At 44.0% G+C, this 22,258-nt stretch overlaps 1 protein-coding gene across 1 annotated transcript in view; it reads right to left on the minus strand.

Annotated features, from left to right (window-relative positions):
• The window catches only part of LOC124800005 (maltase A3-like), a 131,043-nt gene that overhangs the window by 42,862 nt on the left and 65,923 nt on the right, over positions 1 to 22,258 (minus strand). The window contains exon 4 of the mRNA XM_047262962.1: positions 7,314 to 7,439. Coding sequence (XP_047118918.1) covers positions 7,314 to 7,439 — 126 coding nt within the window. The remainder of the gene's footprint in view (positions 1 to 7,313; positions 7,440 to 22,258) is intronic.

Genomic DNA, 22,258 nt, shown 5'->3' on the forward strand with positions numbered 1-22,258 from the left:
TTGTAGCGAGAATGATTTCTAAGTTCGAAGCCACGGGTTGTTTAGACGATAGCCCCGTAGTGTCCGACCGAGCACAAGGCGTAATGCTGCTGAGACAGTTCAGGAAGAAATGGAGACTGTAGCGGGTTCGTCTATGCACGGGGAAGTCAGCGCTCGTGCAGTCGCACGTCGCACCGGCATTTCATACACTACTGTTTGGTTGGCACTGAGGCGTACCCTCCGATGCTATCCGTACAAAATCCATCAGCATCATGAACTGTTACGTGGCGATTTAGTGAAGCGAAGGGCATTTGTGGTGTCGGCGTTTCAAAAGATGGCAGAAGATGACGATTGGTTGAGTAACGTGTTGTGAACCGAAAAAGCTCATTTCACGCTCCGAGGGTCTGTCAACGCCCACAACTGCAGAATTTGGGCTACCGAAATTCCTAGAACTGTCGTGGAAACTCCATTGCAAGTATGGGTTGTATTTACCACATCTACCGTTATCGGGCCTTTTTTCTTCGAGGAAATGGGTGATTCTGGTTTTGTAACTGCTACCGTGAAGGGTGAGAGGTACGCCGATATGTTACAGAATCGCATCATCCCCAGCCTGGATGATAAACACCTGTCGGAACGTACGATGTTTATGTAGGATGCCGCTCCACCCCATATCGCTAGACGCGTGAAAGATCTCTTGCGCGCGTCGTTTGGTGATGATCGTGTGCTCAGCCGCCACTTTCGTCATGCTTGGCCTCCCAGGTCCTCGGACCTCAGTCCGTGCGATTATTGGCTTTGAGGTTACCTGAAGTCGCAAGTGTATCGTGATCGACCGACGTCTCTAGGGATGCTGAAAGACAAAATCCGACGCCAATGTCTCACCATACTCCGGACTTGCTTTACAGTGCTGTTCACAACATTATTCCTCGACTACAGCTATTGTTGAGGAATGATGGTGGACATATTGAGCATTTCCTCTAAAGAACATCATTTTTGCTTTGTCCTACTTTGTTATGCTAATTATTGCTATTCTGATCAAATGAAGCGCCATCTGTCGGACATTTTTTGAACTTTTGTATTTTTTCGGTTCTAATAAAACCTCATGTCATTCCAAGCATGTGTGTCAATTTGTACCTCTCTATCTACATTATTCCGTGATTTATTAAGTTTTCAAATTTATACTGACTTTTTGACCACCCGGTACTTATTCGGTTTATCGTAAGAACTGAAGATGACGCAAACGCAGCGTTAAAGCTAGTCGCCTGAGTAATAAATACATTGAAAACAAGGCTTTAGTGTTCCATTTCCATTACTTACCTTGTCTGCTGCTGTTCCACGCCCACAAGAATATTGAACTTGTGAAAGTCTATCTCTTTCCCGTCTTGTTTCATCGGCGTATATCCAAGGACAAGTGACGGTGTAAATGCCTCTGTGTGCAACCTAATATCATTCTCATCTTATACTCGTGATCCCTATCCGAAACATACGATGGTGGCAGCAGAAGCGTCATAAGGTCTGCTTCTGATTCCGCTTCTCCGACTTCCCATGATTTCGCGAGAATGATGTCGCCTCTCTTCAATAGATTCCTGGTTAAGTTCGTGAGGCACATCTGTCAGTCCTTCGTATGGGCTGCACCGCTCTATCAGACTGCAAAATAAGACTTTCTGCTAAGCTCGCTAGAACACAAAGGTATCGGTAAACAGCGTTCCTAGAGATCACCTTTCTTCCAAAGACCCCCCGTTGAAGTTCCGGGCACACATCTGTCTCCCTTTCGTGTGGGCTGTACTGCTCCGTCAGACTGAAAGGTAAGATCTTTTCGTAAGCTCACCAGAACAAAAAAGGGTCGCCAAAAGCTATGACGGCCGCCATCGATAACTAGGAACGCAGCTCTATATTTGCAGTAAACATGGGGGAGCTGGCCGGTTCTAGACGCTACAGTGTGAAACCGCGCGACCGCTACTGTCGCAGGTTCGAATCCTGCCTCGGGCATGGATGTGTGTGGTGTCCAGGGTTAGTTAGGTATAAGTAGTTCTAAGTTTTAGGGGACTGATGACCTCAGAAGTTAAGTCCCATAGTGCTCAGAGCCATTTGAACCATTTTTTTTTGCGGGGGGGGGGGGGGGGGGGGGGGGGGGAGCTGTTACGCGAATAATCAAATATTGAAAAATGTAACAGACAACTTTCAATACGATCGTAACAGATTCTCTTCAAGAATTAATAAACCGCGCTTCTTTCTAAAAACAACACCTTTAAGTAGGTTAAACATTATTTATTATTCGACAGCGCTTGTCAATTGGGAGTTGTATGAAGGCACATCGCGGAGTACCTGAACGCAAGGATTGTGTGGAATTGGTCTTCTTTTGAAGCTGGCTTGAGTTTCTTGTTCTGTCTCGTGATTTTAACTACTACTATGTATTTGCATGGCTTTTATGTTCAAAACTTCTCCCTGACAAATGTAACACTAATGATACTGTGCAGTATACATGATGGCAGACTGGATGTCATTGGCGTCAAAGCAAGATTCCTAATGACAGGCTAGTGCCAAATTCCGGCCGAATAATGAATGGTTTGTGCGCAATGTAACACTAATGATACTGTGCAGTATACATGATGGCAGACTGGATGCCATTGGCGTCAAAGCAAGATTCCTAATGACAGGCTAGTGCCAAATTCCGGCCGAATAATGAATGATTTGTGCGCAGTTTAATTTTTTTAGCGGCTTTAATCAAGTACATGGGAGCTGCGGAGAGCCACATGTCCGAAATATTCACCTCTGTGAATACCTTCTATGCCTGCCATCACGCCTGTTTCACAAGGACTCAGAACGGTGTGATAAACACCAGGAAAGATGGCTCTAGAATCATGTTTCCCATTTATTTACAGACACTCTTTACTTTCCCATGCCCCTTCCAACAAACTTGTGTGTTCCGTTCTCCTATCCTTTTACAGATTTTACGTGAGTGCATCGTTATCCGTAATTACAGCGCATTAGAAACGCATCTCACTCGGTGCTACGTCTTCCGTAGTTGTGTAATGCTAGTTGTGTTCTCGTCTTTCAGACAATCTTTCCTCGTGATGCATCCTTCTTCCCACAATTTTCTTTTTGTTTTTCTCATTGAGGGGAAATAATATTGACTGGCAAAAAGAATGAAGATCGGAGAAAGAGAGCGGGAAACGAAACGAAATTTCACGGGTTGAGACGAAGTGTGATGTTTTGTAGTGATTAGAAAGTAGAATCGGATTGAAACGTACTTGGCAGTACGAGCTGTAACGTCTCCTGGAAAGACTTCTAAGAGCCATAGTAAAATGTTATGATAACCACAAGTAAACTGTATCAGTAACGAATAAAAATATGCGTGTCTATCTATGTAAACGTGCTATCATTGATGAAATGTTACTTTGTAACGAGAGAACTTTCCACCTTTACAAATTTTGAACGTAAAACTATTAATAATAAATATATTTTTGTGTAACAAATACTAAGAATAACAAAGACTATGCCGTGGAATTTCTATACAAAGTTGTCGGAGAAAAGACTTGGATGAATAAAAATGGTGACACTGTTGTCAGCTCTCGAACCTATTAGACGCGTTGTACGAAGTTGCTTCTGAACACAAGATTTTGTTAATTGTACGTAAGTTTTTTCACAATATATCCACAAAAAGTATTTGTCCTTCTAATCTCATTTCATACCTCACTCTCCATGTGAACATAATTATGTGGAAATAACTGATTATATTGTGTCTCTCCCTTTCTGCAACAATATTTATCGGCCACTAACTACTACAGTTTGAAACAAACCTGGCGTATTTTACAGCTAGCCGTGCGTGTTGACAACATACGTAAATTGTTACAACCAAACTCAGTACCTTTACTCAGAATTATTTGCCCTCGTAGCAACATTGATGACTGTTAGTGGGTTTTTCAGCCACTAGTTCGAGTGTGCAAAATATACGCACGTCACGACTTATAAATGTCTTCTTCCACGATTCCAAACGTAATAAGCCGATGCCTTTCATAAAAAAGGAAAGAGAGAGGGACGATAGAGCTCACTTACCAGTATGGCATTCCACACCCTCTGGCCTGAAAGCATACACTGATTCGGTTGTAGAAGATGTCATAAATCCGTTGTATAATCTCGTCAGGCAAGATGGACGACAACTATTGTAACGTGTCCTTGATATTCTGTACACTGGCACTTGGACGTGGCTGGTGTCTGAGTCGGTCCAATATCTGGGACTTTTGCTGGCTATGAGGGTACCTACACACCACGTAGCCAGTTGATAGAGACGCGTGCCATGTATGGGCGGCCAGCTTCTGTTGAAAACACGGCACCACGGTACCGACGCCTGAGAGGTAACATGTGAGGATGCAGGATGTCTGTGACGTACTGTTCTACCGTCAAGAATTCCTTCACCGACTGTGATCTGAAGTAGTACCTGATGACTCTTCGCACCATGGCGCTAGGAGTAAAACCGCTGTGCCTCTCCAAAACACCAGAAGAGAGTGATTTCAGGTGTGCCGCAGGGGAGTGTCGTAGGACCGTTGCTATTCACAATATACATAAACGACCTTGTGGATGACATCGGAAATTCACTGAGGCTCTTTGCAGATGATGCTGTGTTATATCGAGAGTTTGTAACAATGGAAAATTGTACTGAAATGCAGGAGGATCTGCAGCGAATTGACGCATGGTGCAAGGAATGGCAATTGAATCTGACTGTAGACTAGTCTAATGTGCTGCGAATACACAGAAAGATAGATCCTTTATCATTTACCTACAAAATAGCAGGTCAGCAACTGGAAGCAGTTAATACCATAAATTATCTGGGAGTACGCATTAGGAGTGATTTAAAATGGAATGATCATATAATGTTGATCGTCGGTAAAGCAGATGCCAGACTGAGATTCATTGGAAGAATCCTAAGGAAATGCAATCCGAAAACAAAGGAAGTAGGTTACAGTACGCTTGTTCGCCCACTGCTTGAATACTGCTCAGCAGTGTGGGATCCGTACCAGATAGGGTTGATAGAAGATGTAGAGAAGATCCAACGGAGAGCAGCGCGCTTCGTCACAGGATCATTTAGTAATCGCGAAAGCGTTACGGAAATGATAGATAAACTCCCGTGGAAGACTCTGCAGGAGAGACGCTCAGTAGCTCGGTAAAGGCTTTTGTTGAAGTTTCGAGAACATACCTTCACCGAGGAGTCAAGCAGTATATTGCTCCCTCCTACGTATATCTCGCGAAGAGACCATGAGGATAAAATCAGAGAGATTAGAACCCACACAGAAGCATACCGACAATCCTTCTTTCCACGAACAATACGAGAATGGAATAGAAGGGAGAACCGATAGAGGTACTCAAGGTACCATCCGCCACACACCGTCAGGTGGCTTGCGGAGTACGGATGTAGATGTAGATGTAGAAGGTCGCGACCATACTCACTGACGGTGGTCGTCCGGCGTAGCGCAGAACCACAATTGGTCGTTGAACACAGAGTGACTCCGTTCATCAGCTGTCCGTACTCCTCTGTCACAGCACCACTCCAAACGCAGACGTGTGCGTTGTGGTGCTGACGGCAGCCTGTGTGAGGGGCGGTATTTCCCTAATGTGGCTGCTGATAGTCTCCTATCAGTGGCGCAGGATGACACAGAATGATGCACTGAACCTATTATTTGTTCTCGAACGGCACGCGCAAATGTGAATGGATTACAATGTGCTTGGTGCACAATACAGCTATCTCCATGGTCAGACGTTATCGACCGGAACCTTGATGGAAAATATGTTGCCTTCATGTTCTCATGCCGTCCTAGATCAGACCAGTGTCACACATGAATGCATCACAAACATGGATACAGCACGATTCGACCATCCGGTCGAATGGAATGCCCCAGTGAGACCACATTCAAACTGTATCAGTTTCTGATGTGGCAAGCGTGGAAATCGAGTTTTCAGCATCATCGTGTCCTTCAGAGTGATCACTCGCCATATTACGCTGTTCTTGTCCCTTATATACTCTACCGGACCTGGTAACAATGCAAAACGATAGCAACACTCTGATGGCCGTTCTACATGTCACAGACAACTGCAGCTCTGATCATTTACGTAGCCGCTGAAGATGTGCGTGTGTGTGCAGTTACATTCACGTCCGAAGATAACTTCTGGGTGCTTCACTTCTTCTTGCCAGGCAGTGAATTTCAAAGATACAACACGTAGAACACTTATCTTGCAATCTGATGCATCGTTTCTATTTCTTGGCTAACGAAAGGTAAATTGAATTTCCATTCACACAACAAACAGAAACTGTGTTCATGTGGTTTTCTATTTGCTTACTATTATCCATCGTCGAGTCCTCTGCTCGTGGTCTCGCGGTAGCGTTCTCGCTTCCCGAGCACGGGGTCCCTGGTTCGGTTCCCGGCGGGGTCAGGGACTTTCATCTGCCCCGAGATGACTGGGTGTTGTTGTGTCGTCTTCATCATCATCATCATCATTCATTCCCATTACCGTCGGAGGAAGGCAAACCACCTCCATTAGGATCTTGCCTGGTGCGGATCTCCCGCATCGTTTCCCTACGCTCTGTCAAGAAGCATGGGACTTCATTTCCATTTCTATCCATCGACGAAGCTATCATGTAGACAATAGAGTCGTGAGCGAACGATACAGCAGCTGTGCTGATCTTACCTGATAAACCGTCCGTATATACTGTGAACAAGAGCGGTCCTATTACGATTTCTTAGGATACCCACGACGTCACTTTCGTTTCCGTTGAACAAACGCCTCCAGATGTAATGCATAGGCTTCCATTAGTCAAATATTCTTCTAGACAATCACATTTTTATGGAGATAATGCTTAAAATAGAATTTTGGATATCAGTCGAAAATGACGTACTGTGGCCTTTTCAACATATTCACTTGACTGCACTTCGAGGGTGAGTGTAACTGTAACGTAATAAACAAAGATAGTTTCCCGTGCTTGTTAGGGTGAGGTTTTGAAGCACAGCGTCACACGGAAACAATATGGATTATTGGCAGCTGCACAATGCATCAAATGTTTATAGATGTAATTGTACACATACCTACATTTTCAACAGGGCCTTCTTTTATCATACAGCGTAAGTCGCCTCTAACGTTCATAGTCGATGTTATCAAATGCTTCACTAATATAAAGTATACAGAACATGCACTTTCAACACTAAGAAATGTAAGCGCTTGTAACCAGAAAGTTATTTATGCTTCTTCAGACAACATTCGAAAAAAGTGTTATACTTATTTTATTAGTTAAAGAAGTAAAAATTTTCTGTCAAATTTTAGGATTTTTCAAAAGAAGGATCACTAACCTTCATCTCCTCTACAACTTCTGGATTGTTGAAGTTGAGATCCGGCTGATACGGCCCAAATTGATGCAGATAGTACATTTGCAGTTCTTCGTGCCAAGTCCACATGGAACCACCGAACCAGCTTTCCTGAAATGTTAGTTCCATATTGAATACAGATGATAAATGGCCGTGTGGCGTAGCGCTGTACATTGCTCCTATAGAAATCTTACGATCGCTAGTAGCCCTGTACAGGGGGTGACTCACGGCTCTCTCGTGACAGACGTTACATCTTGTGATGGAAATTCCAAGTATGAATATCAACAATGTAGGAACAGGTAGATTGGTACTTACCGTAAAGGAGACACGTTAACTTGCAGACAGGCGTAATTAAAAGACACTTACACAAAGCCTGCAGCCACAGCCTTCATCAGCAAAAGAGAAACACATACCATTCATACACATAAGCAAGCACACCTCATGCACAGATAATCGCCAACTCCAGCATTCCACCCTGAGGTGCCGGGTTTGGCGGTCATGTGCGACTGTCTACAACTTAACGTGTCTTCTTTGTGGTAGGTAGCAATCTATTAGTTCTTATGAGACAGCTATGTACTAGATGTTTCACTAGCGTAAAGTAAACGGAAATTAAAGCAGACTACTGCAAAACTGAATGCAACTTTGGCCGTACAACAAATGGAAAACTGTATATTCACATATACAAAAGACTAATTTCAGCCTGTATTTAGCATTCCAATAACAAGGTAAACAAAGGTTTTCTAAAAACATTTTATTTCCCGTAATAATTTTTGTCGTTTGGTGATAAGATGTTTTCTGCAAATTGTTGAGAAATTTGTAGTTTTGAGTATCAGAGTTAATGAAGAGGTAAATGCGACGATATGCGAATATTTGCATTTGTATTAACTGATTGTGTGTTATCGTGAAAAGCGTATTTGAAGCAGTTGTGTAACTCACATACTAGATTATACTTACGAGGTCCAGTGTGAGTTGTAATTCTCCTATGGCAGCGAAACTTGATAGATATTCTGCGTTAATGTCGAAACGATTTACGCTGGAAGCAAATTAATTTCAATTTTGGCTAAGAGGTGCAAATCCGGGGTTGTGAATGCAAAAAAGATGTATAGGTATGTTTCCATATGCATTTGATTAGGAACATGACTTGGCCAGAAAACGTCAAACAAGACAGAAAGACGCAATGCTGATTTTATTTTATTATCTTCCACTCACATATTTTGTTCAATGCGAGCACCGAAGACGTCAACGAGTGCCAGATTTGAACCTGGTGGCCAGAATTGGACTATTTGTCTTCCAGCGTAAATCGGGTCCGCATTAACGTATTAGCATAGCTACCAAATTTCGCTGCCATACGATGATTACAGCCCACACTGGACTTCTGTGGGTAGCTGCACTTTAATTTTAACCACCTAAAACCATGCTGATTCGTACGCATAAGCTTCTCAGTTTCAAGAAAGTATTCGAACTCAGAATGTGTTAATAGATTCTGCAGCAAATCGAAGTTAGCTATATTGGTCTGTAATTTTGCTGGTCCATTATTTTTCCTTCCTTCATAATGGAGTCACCTGTGCTTTTTAGCCGGCCGGGGTGGCCAAGCGGTTCTAGGCGCTACAGTCTGGATCCGCGCGACCGCTACGGTCGCAGGTTCGAATCCTGCCTCGGGCATGGATGTGTGTGATGTCCTTAGGTTAGTTAGTTTTAAGTAGTTCTAAGTTCTAGGGGACTGATGACCTAGAAGTTAAGTCCCATAGTGCTCAGAGCCATTTGAAGCATTTTTTTTTGTGCTTTTTACCAGTCGCCTGGCACTTCGTGCTGGGCTAGAGATTCAGAATAAGTGCAGGCTATGTAAAGGGCCAGTGCCGCAGAGTATTTTTTGTAACACCGAATTGGGATTCCATCCGGGTCTGGAGATACGTTTGCTTTCAAATCTTTCAATTGTTTCTCCACAACAGAGATGGTTATTACTATGTCGTCTATACGGGAGTTTTACGATGGTCAAATGACGATATGTTTGTATGATTCTCCTGTGTGAGCGATTGCTTGAACGTGGAACCTGGTACCTTGTAGACTTACTACGAGGGCTGGCCATCCGGCCAGCCTGGATGTGGTTTTTACGCGGTTTCCCACACACCGGACTGGTACCCACGTCCCACCTGCGCAAACATTTAGAAAATGTTCTCACACTTCAGCATGAGAACTTCTTTAGAAGCAGGCAGATGGGCCACACAGATACGGTCCCGGGTGGAGAGTTGGCGTCAGGATCCAGCAACTGTCACTAACACCGCCAAAACCCATACAATAGTACCGAACTCGTATAGAAACGGGAACAGGCAAGGAAGAGGAAGAAGAAGAGGATGATACCAATATTTCAAAAATGTGGTTGTGGAAGGATTCATCAGCTTCTCCAAGTGAAGCAAATTGTAGTCCACGCATTTTTTGATTCCCACAAAACAACAAAAGGGTTTTGCAGTGAACACATGGTATGTCGTGGGGCGATCACTTCGTTTTTAAAATAAATGAAAAACCACGATCGCTTCAACCTCGTTTACTAGATGACCGGTTTCAGCACTCCGAAGGTGCCATCATCGGATCTGAAACGTGGATTAACATTTTTATGGTTTTATAAATGTTAATCCCCGTTTCAGATCCGATGATGGCACCTTCTGAGGTGAAACTGGTCATGTAGTAAACGATATTGAAGCTATCGTGGCTTTTCAATTATTTTAACAAGAAAAGAAGACATTAGGCAACAAGCTAGGTATGTACCGACAGTGGAGATAAATATGTTGATTTTATCCGTCAAGTAACCAATTGCTTGAACTCACACGTGTCTGCTGGCATTGTCATGATATACAATGCGACGTTTTAGGTTGTTTTTCGTCATTTCATTGATAGTTTGGCGAGAAAAAACTGTAAACCGTTCAGGATTGTGTATGCTTCGATCACCTGAGCCAACGGACCCGACATACACAATGTGATCAAAAGTATCCGGACACCCTTAAAAACATACGTTTTTCGTATTAGGTGTATTGTGCTGCCTCCTACTGCCAGGTACTCCATATCAGCGACGTCAGTAGTCATTAGGCGTCGTGACAGAGCACATTGGGGAGCTCTGCGGAACTCACGTACTTCAAACGAGGTCAGGTGATTTAGTGTCACTTGGGTCATACGTCTGCACGCCAGATTTCCACACTCCTTAACATCCCTAGGTCCACTGTTTCTGATATGATACTGAAGTGGAAATGTGAAGGGACACGTACAGCACAAAAGCGTACAGGCCTCGTCTGTTGGTGACGGAGACCGCCGACAGTTGAAGAGGGTCCAGACCACCACACAGGAATTCCAAACTGCATCATGGTCCACTGCAAGTACTATGACCGTTAGGCGGGGGGTGAGAAAACTTACATATCATGGTCGAGCGGATGGTCATAAGCCACATATCACGCCGGTAAATGCCAAACGACGCCTCGTTTCGTGTAAGGATCGTAAACATTGGATGATTGAACAGTGTAAAAACGTTGTGTGGTGTGACAAATCACGGTACGCAATGTGGCGATTCGATGGCAGGGTATGGGTATGACGAACGCTCGGTGAATGTCATCTGCCACCGTGTATAGTGCCAACAGTTTAATTCGAAGGCGGTGGTGTTGTGGTGTGTTCGCGTTTTTATGGATGGGGTTTGCACCCCTTGCTGGTTTGCGTCGAACTATCACAGCACAGGCCTACATTGATATTTTAAGTACCTTCTTGCTTCCCACTGTTGAAGAGTAACACGATCGAGCACCTGTTCATAATGCACGGCCTGTGTCGGAGTGGTGAGACGACAATAACATCCCTGTAATGGACTGGCCTGCACAGAGTCCTGACCTGAATCCTATAGAACACCTTGGGGATGTTTTGGACTCCTCAGTGCAGCACTCTGTGAAGAATGGGCTGCCATTCCCCAAGAAAACTACCAGCACCTGATTGAACATATTCCTGTGAGAGTGGAAGCTGTCAACATGGCTAAGCGTGGGCCAACACCATACTGAATTCCAGCATTACCGACAGAGGGACCCACGAACTTTTAAGCCATTTCAGCAAGGTGTCCGGATACTTCTGATCACATAGTGTATGTATATTTATCAAAGAAACATCGTTTTCGTGGGAGCGCTTGGCAAGCGAAACCTTTTGTTTTGTTGGTTTCGGTTTATCTTGGAGGCCTCAAATATTTCAACCGCTGCTTAGTTTACGACTCGCACGAAAATACCTATGTTTCGAGTGACAATACGACGTTATAAAGGGGTTTTGGAGTTCCCAAGTGAAATTTTCTTTAGCGTTTCTTTGGAACAACTGACTAAGTCCTGCTTTTGATCTTCAGCAACATACGATGGAGTCCATTGGGAAAAGATCATTCATCATCATCATCATCATCATCATCATCATCATTTAAGACTGATTATGCCTTTCAGCGTTCAGTCTGGAGCATAGTCCCCCTTATAAAATTCCTCCATGATCCCCTATTCGGTGCAAACATTGGTGCCTCTTCTGATGTTCAGCCCATTACTTCAAAATCATTCTTAACCGAATCCAGGCACCTTCTCCTTGGTCTACCCCGACTCCTCCTACACTCTACTGCTGAACCCATGAGTCTCTTGGGTAACCTTGCTTCTCCCATGCGTGTAACATGACCCCACCATCTAAGCCTGTTCGCTCTGACTGCTACATCTATAGAGTTCATTCCCAGTTTTTCTTTGATTTCCTCATTGTGGGCACCCTCCTGCCATTGTTCCCATCTACTAGTACCTGCAAAGATCATTGTCCCAACTAAATGTTCTCGCAAAATCGAATGTACTGCGGTCTTCTGTTTGCCTCTTACATCATAGTTAGTGATGTATTGGCCCCCTTGATACGTGTCGCGCTCAGCATCTCTGTATTTTAAGGAAAAACAATGGAATCCTGTCACCCTTCACCAAAGTAATCGCGGAATGAGTTCTGCAACTTAAAACCGAGCAAATAAATAATTTCTAGTATATGCACGATATTCAAGGAGAGTGTGTCCTTTGCGTCAGATCCCTAACATCTGGCTATCGACAAATTCGCCAGTTTATAGTTTTGGGGAATTCAGAAACGAATAGCCAACCGCTGTGGCCGAGCAGTTCTCGGCTCATCAGTCTGGAACCGCACAACCGCTACGGTTGCGGGTTCGATTCCTGTCTTGGGCATGGATGTGTGTGATGTCCATAGGTTAGTTAGGTTTAAGTAGTTCTAAGTTCTAGGGGACAGATGACCTCAGATGTTATGTCCCGTAGTGCTCAGAGCCATTTGAACCATTTTTGAGAAACGTATATCAATAGTACATTTATGCAAAGAAGGGATTATTTTGCTATTTATTGGTTTTTTGAAATCGATTATTTGACAAATGATTATGAAGAGATTTGATAATGTGATTGGTGTAAGGTAAAAGACGTTGGACTGTGAGGTTTGGATGCGCTGTCTGATTAGCTTTGATGGATATCAGCCATTCAGATCACTCGCACACATTTTGTGGACTAGAGAGATTTCTTTCTACAGTCTGAGTGGATTCAGGGCTCAGACATCTTGACGATAGGACGTATTAATATTGAGCTCTCAAAAGTCGTTATAATTTTGAAGCAGTTGCCGTCGTAAATAGAACCTTTAGTATCGTAAAGTGGTAACGAACGACCGATAACGAGGAAAGTGCAAAATTCCGAATTTTTCTGTGAACTGTGATCTATTTCGAATAACTTAAATCCGCGTAGCGTATTGAACAAATCGTGACCTAGAACTGATAGTTCGAAACGACCAATTTGTAGGATACTGAGAGCGCATTCTACCGGGTGATTTGAAAACTGAATAAATGACGGAATAATGTAGATCGAGAGGTACAAATTGACACACATGCTTGGAATGACACGGGGTTTTGTTAGAACCAAAAAATACAAAGTTCAAAAAATGTCCGACAGATGGCGCTTCATCTGATCAGAAAAGCAATAATTAGCATAACAAAGTAAGACAAAGCAAAGATGATGTTCTTTATAGGAAATGCTCAATATGGCCACCATCATTCGTCAACAACAGCCTGTAGTCGAGGAATAATGTTGTGAACAGCACTGTAAAGCATGTCCGGAGGTATGGTGAGGCATTGGCGTCGGATGTTGTCTTTCAGCATCCCTAGAGATGTCGGTCGATCACGATACACTTGCGACTTCAGGTAACCCCAAAACCAATAATCGCAGGGACTGAGGTCTGGGGACCTGGGAGGCCAAGCATTGACGAAAGTGGCGGCTGAGCGCACGATCATCACCAAACGAAGCACAGGAGGTCTTTCACGCATGTAGCAATACTTTGTTTCTTTTTTTTTGGTTCTAATAAAACCCCATGTCATTCCAAGCATGGGTGTCAATTTATACCTCTGTATCTACATTATTCCGTGGTTTATTAAGTTTTCAAATTTATACTGACTTTTTGATCACCCGGTACTTACAGTCAGGGTGTAATGTTTCAGGTAACAGATTACTTTGTAGAGTATAAGCTCGCTACTGAGACTGCTTGTGCGTATGTGTGAATGCCGTACTTGTAATTCCAAAGTAAATCGGACTTGATGGTGAATGTTTACACAAGGAGCCACAATACATTGAAATTTTCATACAGCGACCCTCTCTCATTTAACAGACAGCCAAACCTGATACTTGAAGAATCATCTTATGCGCCCTGTGGTTGCGTTTATATTCTCCATAACTGCGTTTTGTTATTGCCACGGAAGGTACGGAGTCAATTTAATTTTGGCCCGCTGCATACGATTCTGTCAATTGCACATGAAAACGGTTGTGGATGGCAGGTTACGTTGGCGGCCTGATGGCACTATGTGATGTCGGAACTGGTACCATGTGTTAAAAAGAATAAATGACGTTAGATTCAAATACAGCAGCCGATTTTATTATCAGTACTCAAACCGTTCTTGCATAGGCGATGCAGCGGGCGACGCAGCGGGCGACGTGACAGAAAAGGGGGGAATGTCAAAAAGACTGACTAATGGTTATCCTGAAACAGTGGAAGTGATATTACTTGGGTAACATCAGTATCACCACGCCACAGCCGCGGCGTATGTGTTATCACACGTATTTATACGCAAAGATTGTCACGTTTGGGCCAAATGGAAAAGGTTTCGTGCCACACAGAAAACGTATCCGTGAATTACTAGCGTGAAACCCTTAGTTAAAGTTTGACGTTGTATGTGTGACGTCACATAGGAACACCACCCTAAATGAGAGATGTGCGCTGACTACACGGATTGCCATACATCGGAAAGAAGTTGTTTCAAACCGAATCCATTGCTTCTACAACAAAATCATCAGCGATGGAACGGGTAAAAATAAAACAAAGTTTACATAGATTAGGCAGCCAGCCTTATATTTCAGCCTCAGACGGCAAAGTGGTATCATTGCCGATTTTTAGACATATTAACTAGCCATCATCACACGAAAATTTGAAAACGGTGCATAGTAATTCAAATCTGAATGCTTCACATGAAACTGCGTAGGGTAGTGTGCCAGACTGATGGTAAAAAAATATTGGTGATTAAATTCCTTTTGTTTTGAAACTTCCTGGCAGATTAAAACTGTGTGTCGGACCGAGACTCGAACTCGGGACCTTTGCCTTTCGCGGGAAAGTGCTCTACCATCTGAGCTACCGAAGCATGACTCACGCCCGGTCCTCACAGCTTTACTTCTGCCACTATCTCGTCTCCTACCTTCCAAACTTTACAGAAGCTCTCCTGAGAAACTTGCAGAACTTGCCCCAGGCTGTGGCTAAGCCATGTCTCCGCAGTATCCTTTCTTTCAGGAGTGCTAATTCTGCAAGTTTCGCAGGAGAGCTTCTGTAAAGTTTGGAAGGTAGGAGACGAGGTACTGGCAGAAGGAAAGCTATGAGGACGGGGCGTGAGTCGTGCTTGGGTAGCTCAGTTGGCAGAGCATTTGCCCGAGAAAGGCGAAGTCTTCGAGTTTGAGTCTCGGTCCGGCACACAGTTTTAATCTGCCAGGAAGTTTCATATCAGCGCACACTCCGCTGCAGAGTGAAAATATCATTCCTTTTGTTTTCCCACTTTTCCGTTCCGATGCAACAGAACTGGGGTTGTGGCTGGACCTGGGGTATTGCGGCACCGGACGTTGCTGGGTATCGACGCCTACCCGCGCTCGCCGCCTACCCCTCCCACAGCGAGTACTGCTGAAGAGGTAACGCTCCGTCAAAGCGTCTCTGACTAATCACGCTTTTCGAAGTGTCCTCCAGGAGCCTATCACAGAATGTGAAGGATCACGTGAAGGACAAAGAGCGGACTAGCGTGAACGCGCTGACACCACCGGCACGCCCTCTTGCTCTCGACCAGGTCACACGTACCTTCCTGCTTATCTGTATTCGGGCGTCATGCCCCATCAGTCTGGCTGTCAGTGGCCTCCAACTAGCCGCAGCTTTATAGCCGAATCACTTAGGCTAGATTTACTGGCATAAATTCCAGTCAGTTTTTTACATTTTGTTGTAATCTAACTGACATTCTTTCCAGAATGAGATTTTCACTCTGCAGCGGAGTGTGCGCTGATATGAAACTTCCTGGCAGATTAAAACTGTGTGCCCGACCGAGACTCGAACTCGAGACCTTTGCCTTTCGCGGGAAAGTGCTCTACCATCTGAGCTACCGAAGCACGACTCACGCCCGGTCCTCACAGCTTTACTTCTGCCAGTATCTCGTCTCCTACCTTCCAAACTTTACAGATGCTCTCCTGCGAAAATGCAGAACTTGCCCCAGGCTGTGGCTAAGCCATGTCTCCGCAGTATTCTTTCTTTCAGGAGGGAAAAACGAATATCTATTTGCCACCGTGTGGGCACTAATTTATCGAACCTTATCTTCGTGGTCCTTACGCACAATGCGTGTTGACGGCTGTGGAACCGTTCGGCAGTCAGCTTCAAATGTCGGTTATGTAAATTTTCTTAATAATGTAGCAGCCCACCTCTGAAATGCTTCGACGCCTTTCCTCAATCTGACATGGTACGGATCCCAAACACTCGAGCAGTACTCGAGAATAGGTCGCACCAGCGTCCTACGTGCGGTCTCCTTTACAGGTGAACCAATCTTTCCTGAAACTCTCCCAATAAACTGAAGTCGACTATTAGCCTTCCCCAGCACAGTTCTCAAATGTTCGTTCCCTTTCATACCGCTTCCCAATGTTATTCCCAAATATGTAAACGACTTGACTATGTCAAGCAGGACACTACTAATACTGTATCCAAACATTCCATGTTAGTTCTTACTACTCGTTTGCATTAACTTACATTTTTCCACATTTAGAGCTAGGTGCCATTTATCACGCCAACTAGAGATTTGTCTAAGTCGTCTTGTATTTTTCTACACTCAGTCAGCTTCGACACCTTACCGTACACCACAGCATCATTAGCAAACAACCTCACACTGCTGCCTACCCTTTCCGCCAAATCGTTTCTGTATATAGAGAAGGACAGTGGTTCTATCACATTTCCTTTCCGTGGGGCACTCCTGACGTATACCCTTGTCTCTGGTGAACAGTCGCCGTAGTGGGCGACATACTGGGTTCTATTTCTTAAGAAGTCTTTAAGCCGCTCACATATCTGTGAACATATTCCACATACTCGTACCTTCGTTAATAGTCTGCAATGGGGCACCGTGTCAAATGCTTTCCGGAAATCTAGAAACATGGAATCTGCCTGTTGCTCTTCATCCGTAGTTCGCAGTATATCATGCGACAAATGGGAAAGCAGAGTTGCGCACGAGCGATGCTTTCTAAAACCATGCTGATTCGTACGCATAAGCTTCTCAGTTTCAAGAAAGTATTCGAACTCAGAACGTTTTAAAAGATTCTGCAGCAAATCGAAGTTAGCTATATTGGTCTGTAATTTTGCTGGTCCATTATTTTACCTTCCTTCATAATGGAGTCACCTGTGCATTTTAGCCGGCCGGGGTGGCCAAGCGGTTCTAGGCGCTACAGTCTGGAACCGCGCGACCGCTACGGTCGCAGGTTCGAATCCTGCCTCGGGCATGGATGTGTGTGATGTCCTTAGGTTAGTTAGTTTTAAGTAGTTCTAAGTTCTAGGGGACTGATGACCTAGAAGTTAAGTCCCATAGTGCTCAGAGCCATTTGAACCATTTTTTTTTGTGCTTTTTACCAGTCGCCTGGCACTTCGTGCTGGGCTAGAGATTCAGAATATGTGCAGGCTATGTAAAGGGCCAGTGCCGTAGAGCATTTTTTGTAACACCGAATTGGGATTCCATCCGGGTCTGGAAATACGTTTGCTTTCAAATCTTTCAATTGTCTCTCAACAACAGAGATGGTTATTACTATGTCGTCTATACGGGAGTTTTACGATGGTCAAATGACGATATGTTTGTATGATTCTCCTGTGTGAGCGATTGCTTGAACGTGGAACCTGGTACCTTGTAGACTTACTACGAGGGCTGGTCATCCGGCCAGCCTGGATGTGGTTTTTACGCGGTTTCCCACACACCGGACTGGTACCCACGTCCCACCTGCGCAAACATTTAGAAAATGTTCTCACACTTCAGCATGAGAACTTCTTTAGAAGCAGGCAGATGGGCCACACAGACACGGTCCCGGGTGGAGAGTTGGCGTCAGGATCCAGCAACTGTCACTAACACCGCCAAAACCCATACAATAGTACCGAACTCGTATAGAAACGGGAACAGGCAAGGAAGAGGAAGAAGAAGAGGAGGATACCAATATTTCAAAAATGTGGTTGTGGAAGGATTCATCAGCTTCTCCAAGTGAAGCAAATTGTAGTCCACGCATTTTTTGATTCCCACAAAACAACAAAAGGGTTTTGCAGTGAACACATGGTGTGACGTGGGGCGATCACTTTGTTTTTAAAATAAATGAAAAACCACGATCGCTTCAACCTCGTTTACTAGATGACCGGTTTCAGTACTCCGAAGGTGCCATCATCGGATCTGAAACGTGGATTATCATTTTTATGGTTTTATAAATGTTAATCCCCGTTTCAGATCCGATGATGGCACCTTCTGAGGTGAAACTGGTCATCTAGTAATCGATATTGAAGCTATCGTGGCTTTTCAATTATTTTAACAAGAAAAGAAGACATTAGGCAACAAGCTAGGTATGTACCGACAGTGGAGATAAATATGTTGATTTTATACGTCAAGTAACCAATTGCTTGAACTCACACGTGACTGCTGGCATTGTCATAATATACAATGCGACGTTTTAGGTTGTTTTTCGTCATTTCATTGATAGTTTGGCGAGAAAAAACTGTAAGCCATTCAGGATTATGTATGCTTCGATCACCTGAGCCAACGGACCCGACATACACAATGTGATCAAAAGTATCCGGACACCCTTAAAAACATACGTTTTTCGTATTAGGTGTATTGTGCTGCCTCCTACTGCCAGGTACTCCATATCAGCGACGTCAGTAGTCATTAGGCGTCGTGACAGAGCACATTGGGGAGCTCTGCGGAACTCACGTACTTCGAACGAGGTCAGGTGATTTAGTGTCACTTGGGTCATACGTCTGCACGCCAGATTTCCACACACCTTAACATCCCTAGGTCCACTGTTTCTGATATGATAGTGAAGTGGAAATGTGAAGGGACACGTACAGCACAAAAGCGTACAGGCCTCGTCTGTTGGTGACGGAGACCGCCGACAGTTGAAGAGGGTCCAGACCACCACACAGGAATTCCAAACTGCATCATGGTCCACTGCAAGTACTATGACCGTTAGGCGGGGGGTGAGAAAACTTAGATATCATGGTCGAGCGGATGGTCATAAGCCACACATCACGCCGGTAAATGCCAAACGACGCCTCGTTTCGTGTAAGGATCGTAAACATTGGATGATTGAACAGTGTAAAAACGTTGTGTGGTGTGACAAATCACGGTACGCGATGTGGCGATTCGATGGCAGGGTATGGGTATGACGAACGCTCGGTGAATGTCATCTGCCACCGTGTATAGTGCCAACAGTTTAATTCGAAGGCGGTGGTGTTGTGGTGTGTTCGCGTTTTTATGGATGGGGTTTGCACCCCTTGCTGGTTTGCGTCGAACTATCACAGCACAGGCCTGCATTGATATTTTAAGTACCTTCTTGCTTCCCACTGTTGAAGAGTAACACGATCGAGCACCTGTTCATAATGCACGGCCTGTGTCGGAGTGGTGAGACGACAATAACATCCCTGTAATGGACTGGCCTGCACAGAGTCCTGACCTGAATCCTATAGAACACCTTGGGGATGTTTTGGACTCCTCAGTGCAGCACTCTGTGAAGAATGGGCTGCCATTCCCCAAGAAAACTACCAGCACCTGATTGAACATATTCCTGTGAGAGTGGAAGCTGTCAACATGGCTAAGCGTGGGCCAACACCATACTGAATTCCAGCATTACCGACAGAGGGACCCACGAACTTTTAAGCCATTTCAGCAAGGTGTCCGGATACTTCTGATCACATAGTGTATTTATATTTATCAAAGAAACATCGTTTTCGTGGGAACGCTTGGCAAGCGAAACCTTTTGTTTTGTTGGTTTCGGTTTATCTTGGAAGCCTCAAACATTTCAACCGCTGCTTAGTTTACGACTCGCACGAAAATACCTATGTTTCGAGTGACAATACGACGTTATAAAGGGGTTTTGGAGTTCCCAAGTGAAATTTTCTTTAGCGTTTCTTTGGAACAACTGACTAAGTCCTGCTTTTGATCTTCAGCAACATACGATGGAGTCAATTGGGAAAAGATCATTCATCATCATCATCATCATTTAAGATTGATTATGCCTTTCAGCGTTCAGTCTGGAGCATAGTCACCCTTATAAAATTCCTCCATGATCCCCTATTCGGTGCTAACATTGGTGCCTCTTCTGATGTTAAGCCCATTACTTCAAAATCATTCTTAACCGAATCCAGGTACCTTCTACTTGGTCTACCCCGACTGCTCCTACACTCTACTGCTGAACCGATGAGTCTCTTGGGTAACCTTGCTTCTCCCATGCGTGTAACATGACCCCACCATCTAAGCCTGTTCGCTCTGACTGCTACATCTATAGAGTTCATTCCCAGTTTTTCTTTGATTTCCTCATTGTGGACACCCTCCTGCCATTGTTCCCATCTACTAGTACCTGCAAAGATCATTGTCCCAACTAAACGTTCTCACAAAATCGAATGTACTGCGGTCTTCTGTTTACCTCTTACATCATAGTTAGTGATGTATTGGCCCCCTTGACACGTGTCGCGCTCAGCATCTCTGCATTTTAAGGAAAAACAATGGAATCCTGTCACCCTTCACCAAAGTAATCGCGGAATGAGTTCTGCAACTTAAAACCGAGCAAATAAATAATTTCTAGTATATGCACGATATTCAAGGAGAGAGTGTCCTTTGCGTCAGATCCCTAACATCTGGCTATCGACAAATTCGTCAATGTTACTCATTTTCCCCATTGTGTTCTCGATTGCCACTTCGATACAATGGGTAATATTTTCCCATTCCACGCGAACATCATTCACTCGTGTTCTATACACAAGTTCAGTAGGTGACTGTGTGTAAAATATTTTCTCTGTTTAATATTAATTACTGCATGCTCGTTCAACAGATGGCTTTTACATGCATCTCATTTCATTTATACACACAACAAGACAACACATACATGGATTTCTTTGTACTGGAGGAAACTGTGATCAGTTATTCTCCAAAATAGTTCCTGTCGACACCTATTTCATTTTGTAACAGTGACGGCCCCACATATACAACGGTTCTTAGAGTATTATCGCTGTAGAAGATTTCTAGCACTTCGACTTGAGTTATACGAGACTCAGTTCCAATGCGTTCAACAGGGGACATCATGTTATTTCATATTTTGTTTGTGACTTTTACATTAAACAAAGTAGAAACCTCGCATCTCTCGATGCAGTTTCTTTGTTTCGCCTGACTATGCACAATGCTGTACTAATTTGGCGAAACTAACCTGTGCGATTCAAACAAAATGATATACGATAAAATGCAGTATGGAATCGAGCGTCAGCAAGAGTGTGGGTGCAGCTTATCGTATTGTTGGTAACAACTGTCAACAATCTCATTGTCAATGGCTGTATGGACTTCGCACCGAATCCCAAACAGATTACAACCAAGGCCACCGATAACTGACGTTTGGTGTACAAGTTTCTAAATTTTTTGGTACTGTTACGCCCTACGGCAAAAACATAGAACTTATTTTGGGGATAATGGATGACAACAGAGTTGAATTTTCAACTTTTCCTTATTTTTATTACAACAGTCGCTGCCAGCTCCTCGTGACTTCTAGACCAAGAGAGATTTGAGTTTCTCGTGTTTACATTTTTGTAATGCAGTCTTTAAATTCCATCTGCTACCTACCAATTCGGAAGTGACCTTTTGCTTTAGTTCGGATTTCATGACAGCATCAGCAAATGTTCACTTGAGCTTTAACCATAACACAATGATGCTGAAAATGGCTTGCTGATGTCTTTGTGCAGTTTCGACTCAATCTACCAGTTCGAAAAGACACATCGGGGTAACGCATTTTACACTGTTTAATAGAATGCTCCTTAGGTGGCTCAACACCATGTGAACGAATGATCCACAACAATGATCCTAATAAACTGCTGTTTCCCGGGCAAGAAAGCAGTTTGGCTCCGTTTCAAGACTGCGACGTGCAGTAACCAAGGAATAGCTAATGACATCGTTCCATGGAAATTTTGTTTCATCGATGTTTGCCCATCAGTATCTCTGTTGTTTCAGGAGACTACTGAGCGAATCTATAAGACATAAAGAAAAATGCCACAGTGTCAGTGGACAGACCGACTCTCCAAATTCCCATTCGTTATACCCGCCATGGCGTAGCTGCACTGGGGGAAAGTCTGCAGAA

The sequence above is a fragment of the Schistocerca piceifrons genome, chromosome 1, assembly GCF_021461385.2.
Source record: "Schistocerca piceifrons isolate TAMUIC-IGC-003096 chromosome 1, iqSchPice1.1, whole genome shotgun sequence".
NCBI lineage: Eukaryota > Metazoa > Arthropoda > Insecta > Orthoptera > Acrididae > Schistocerca > Schistocerca piceifrons.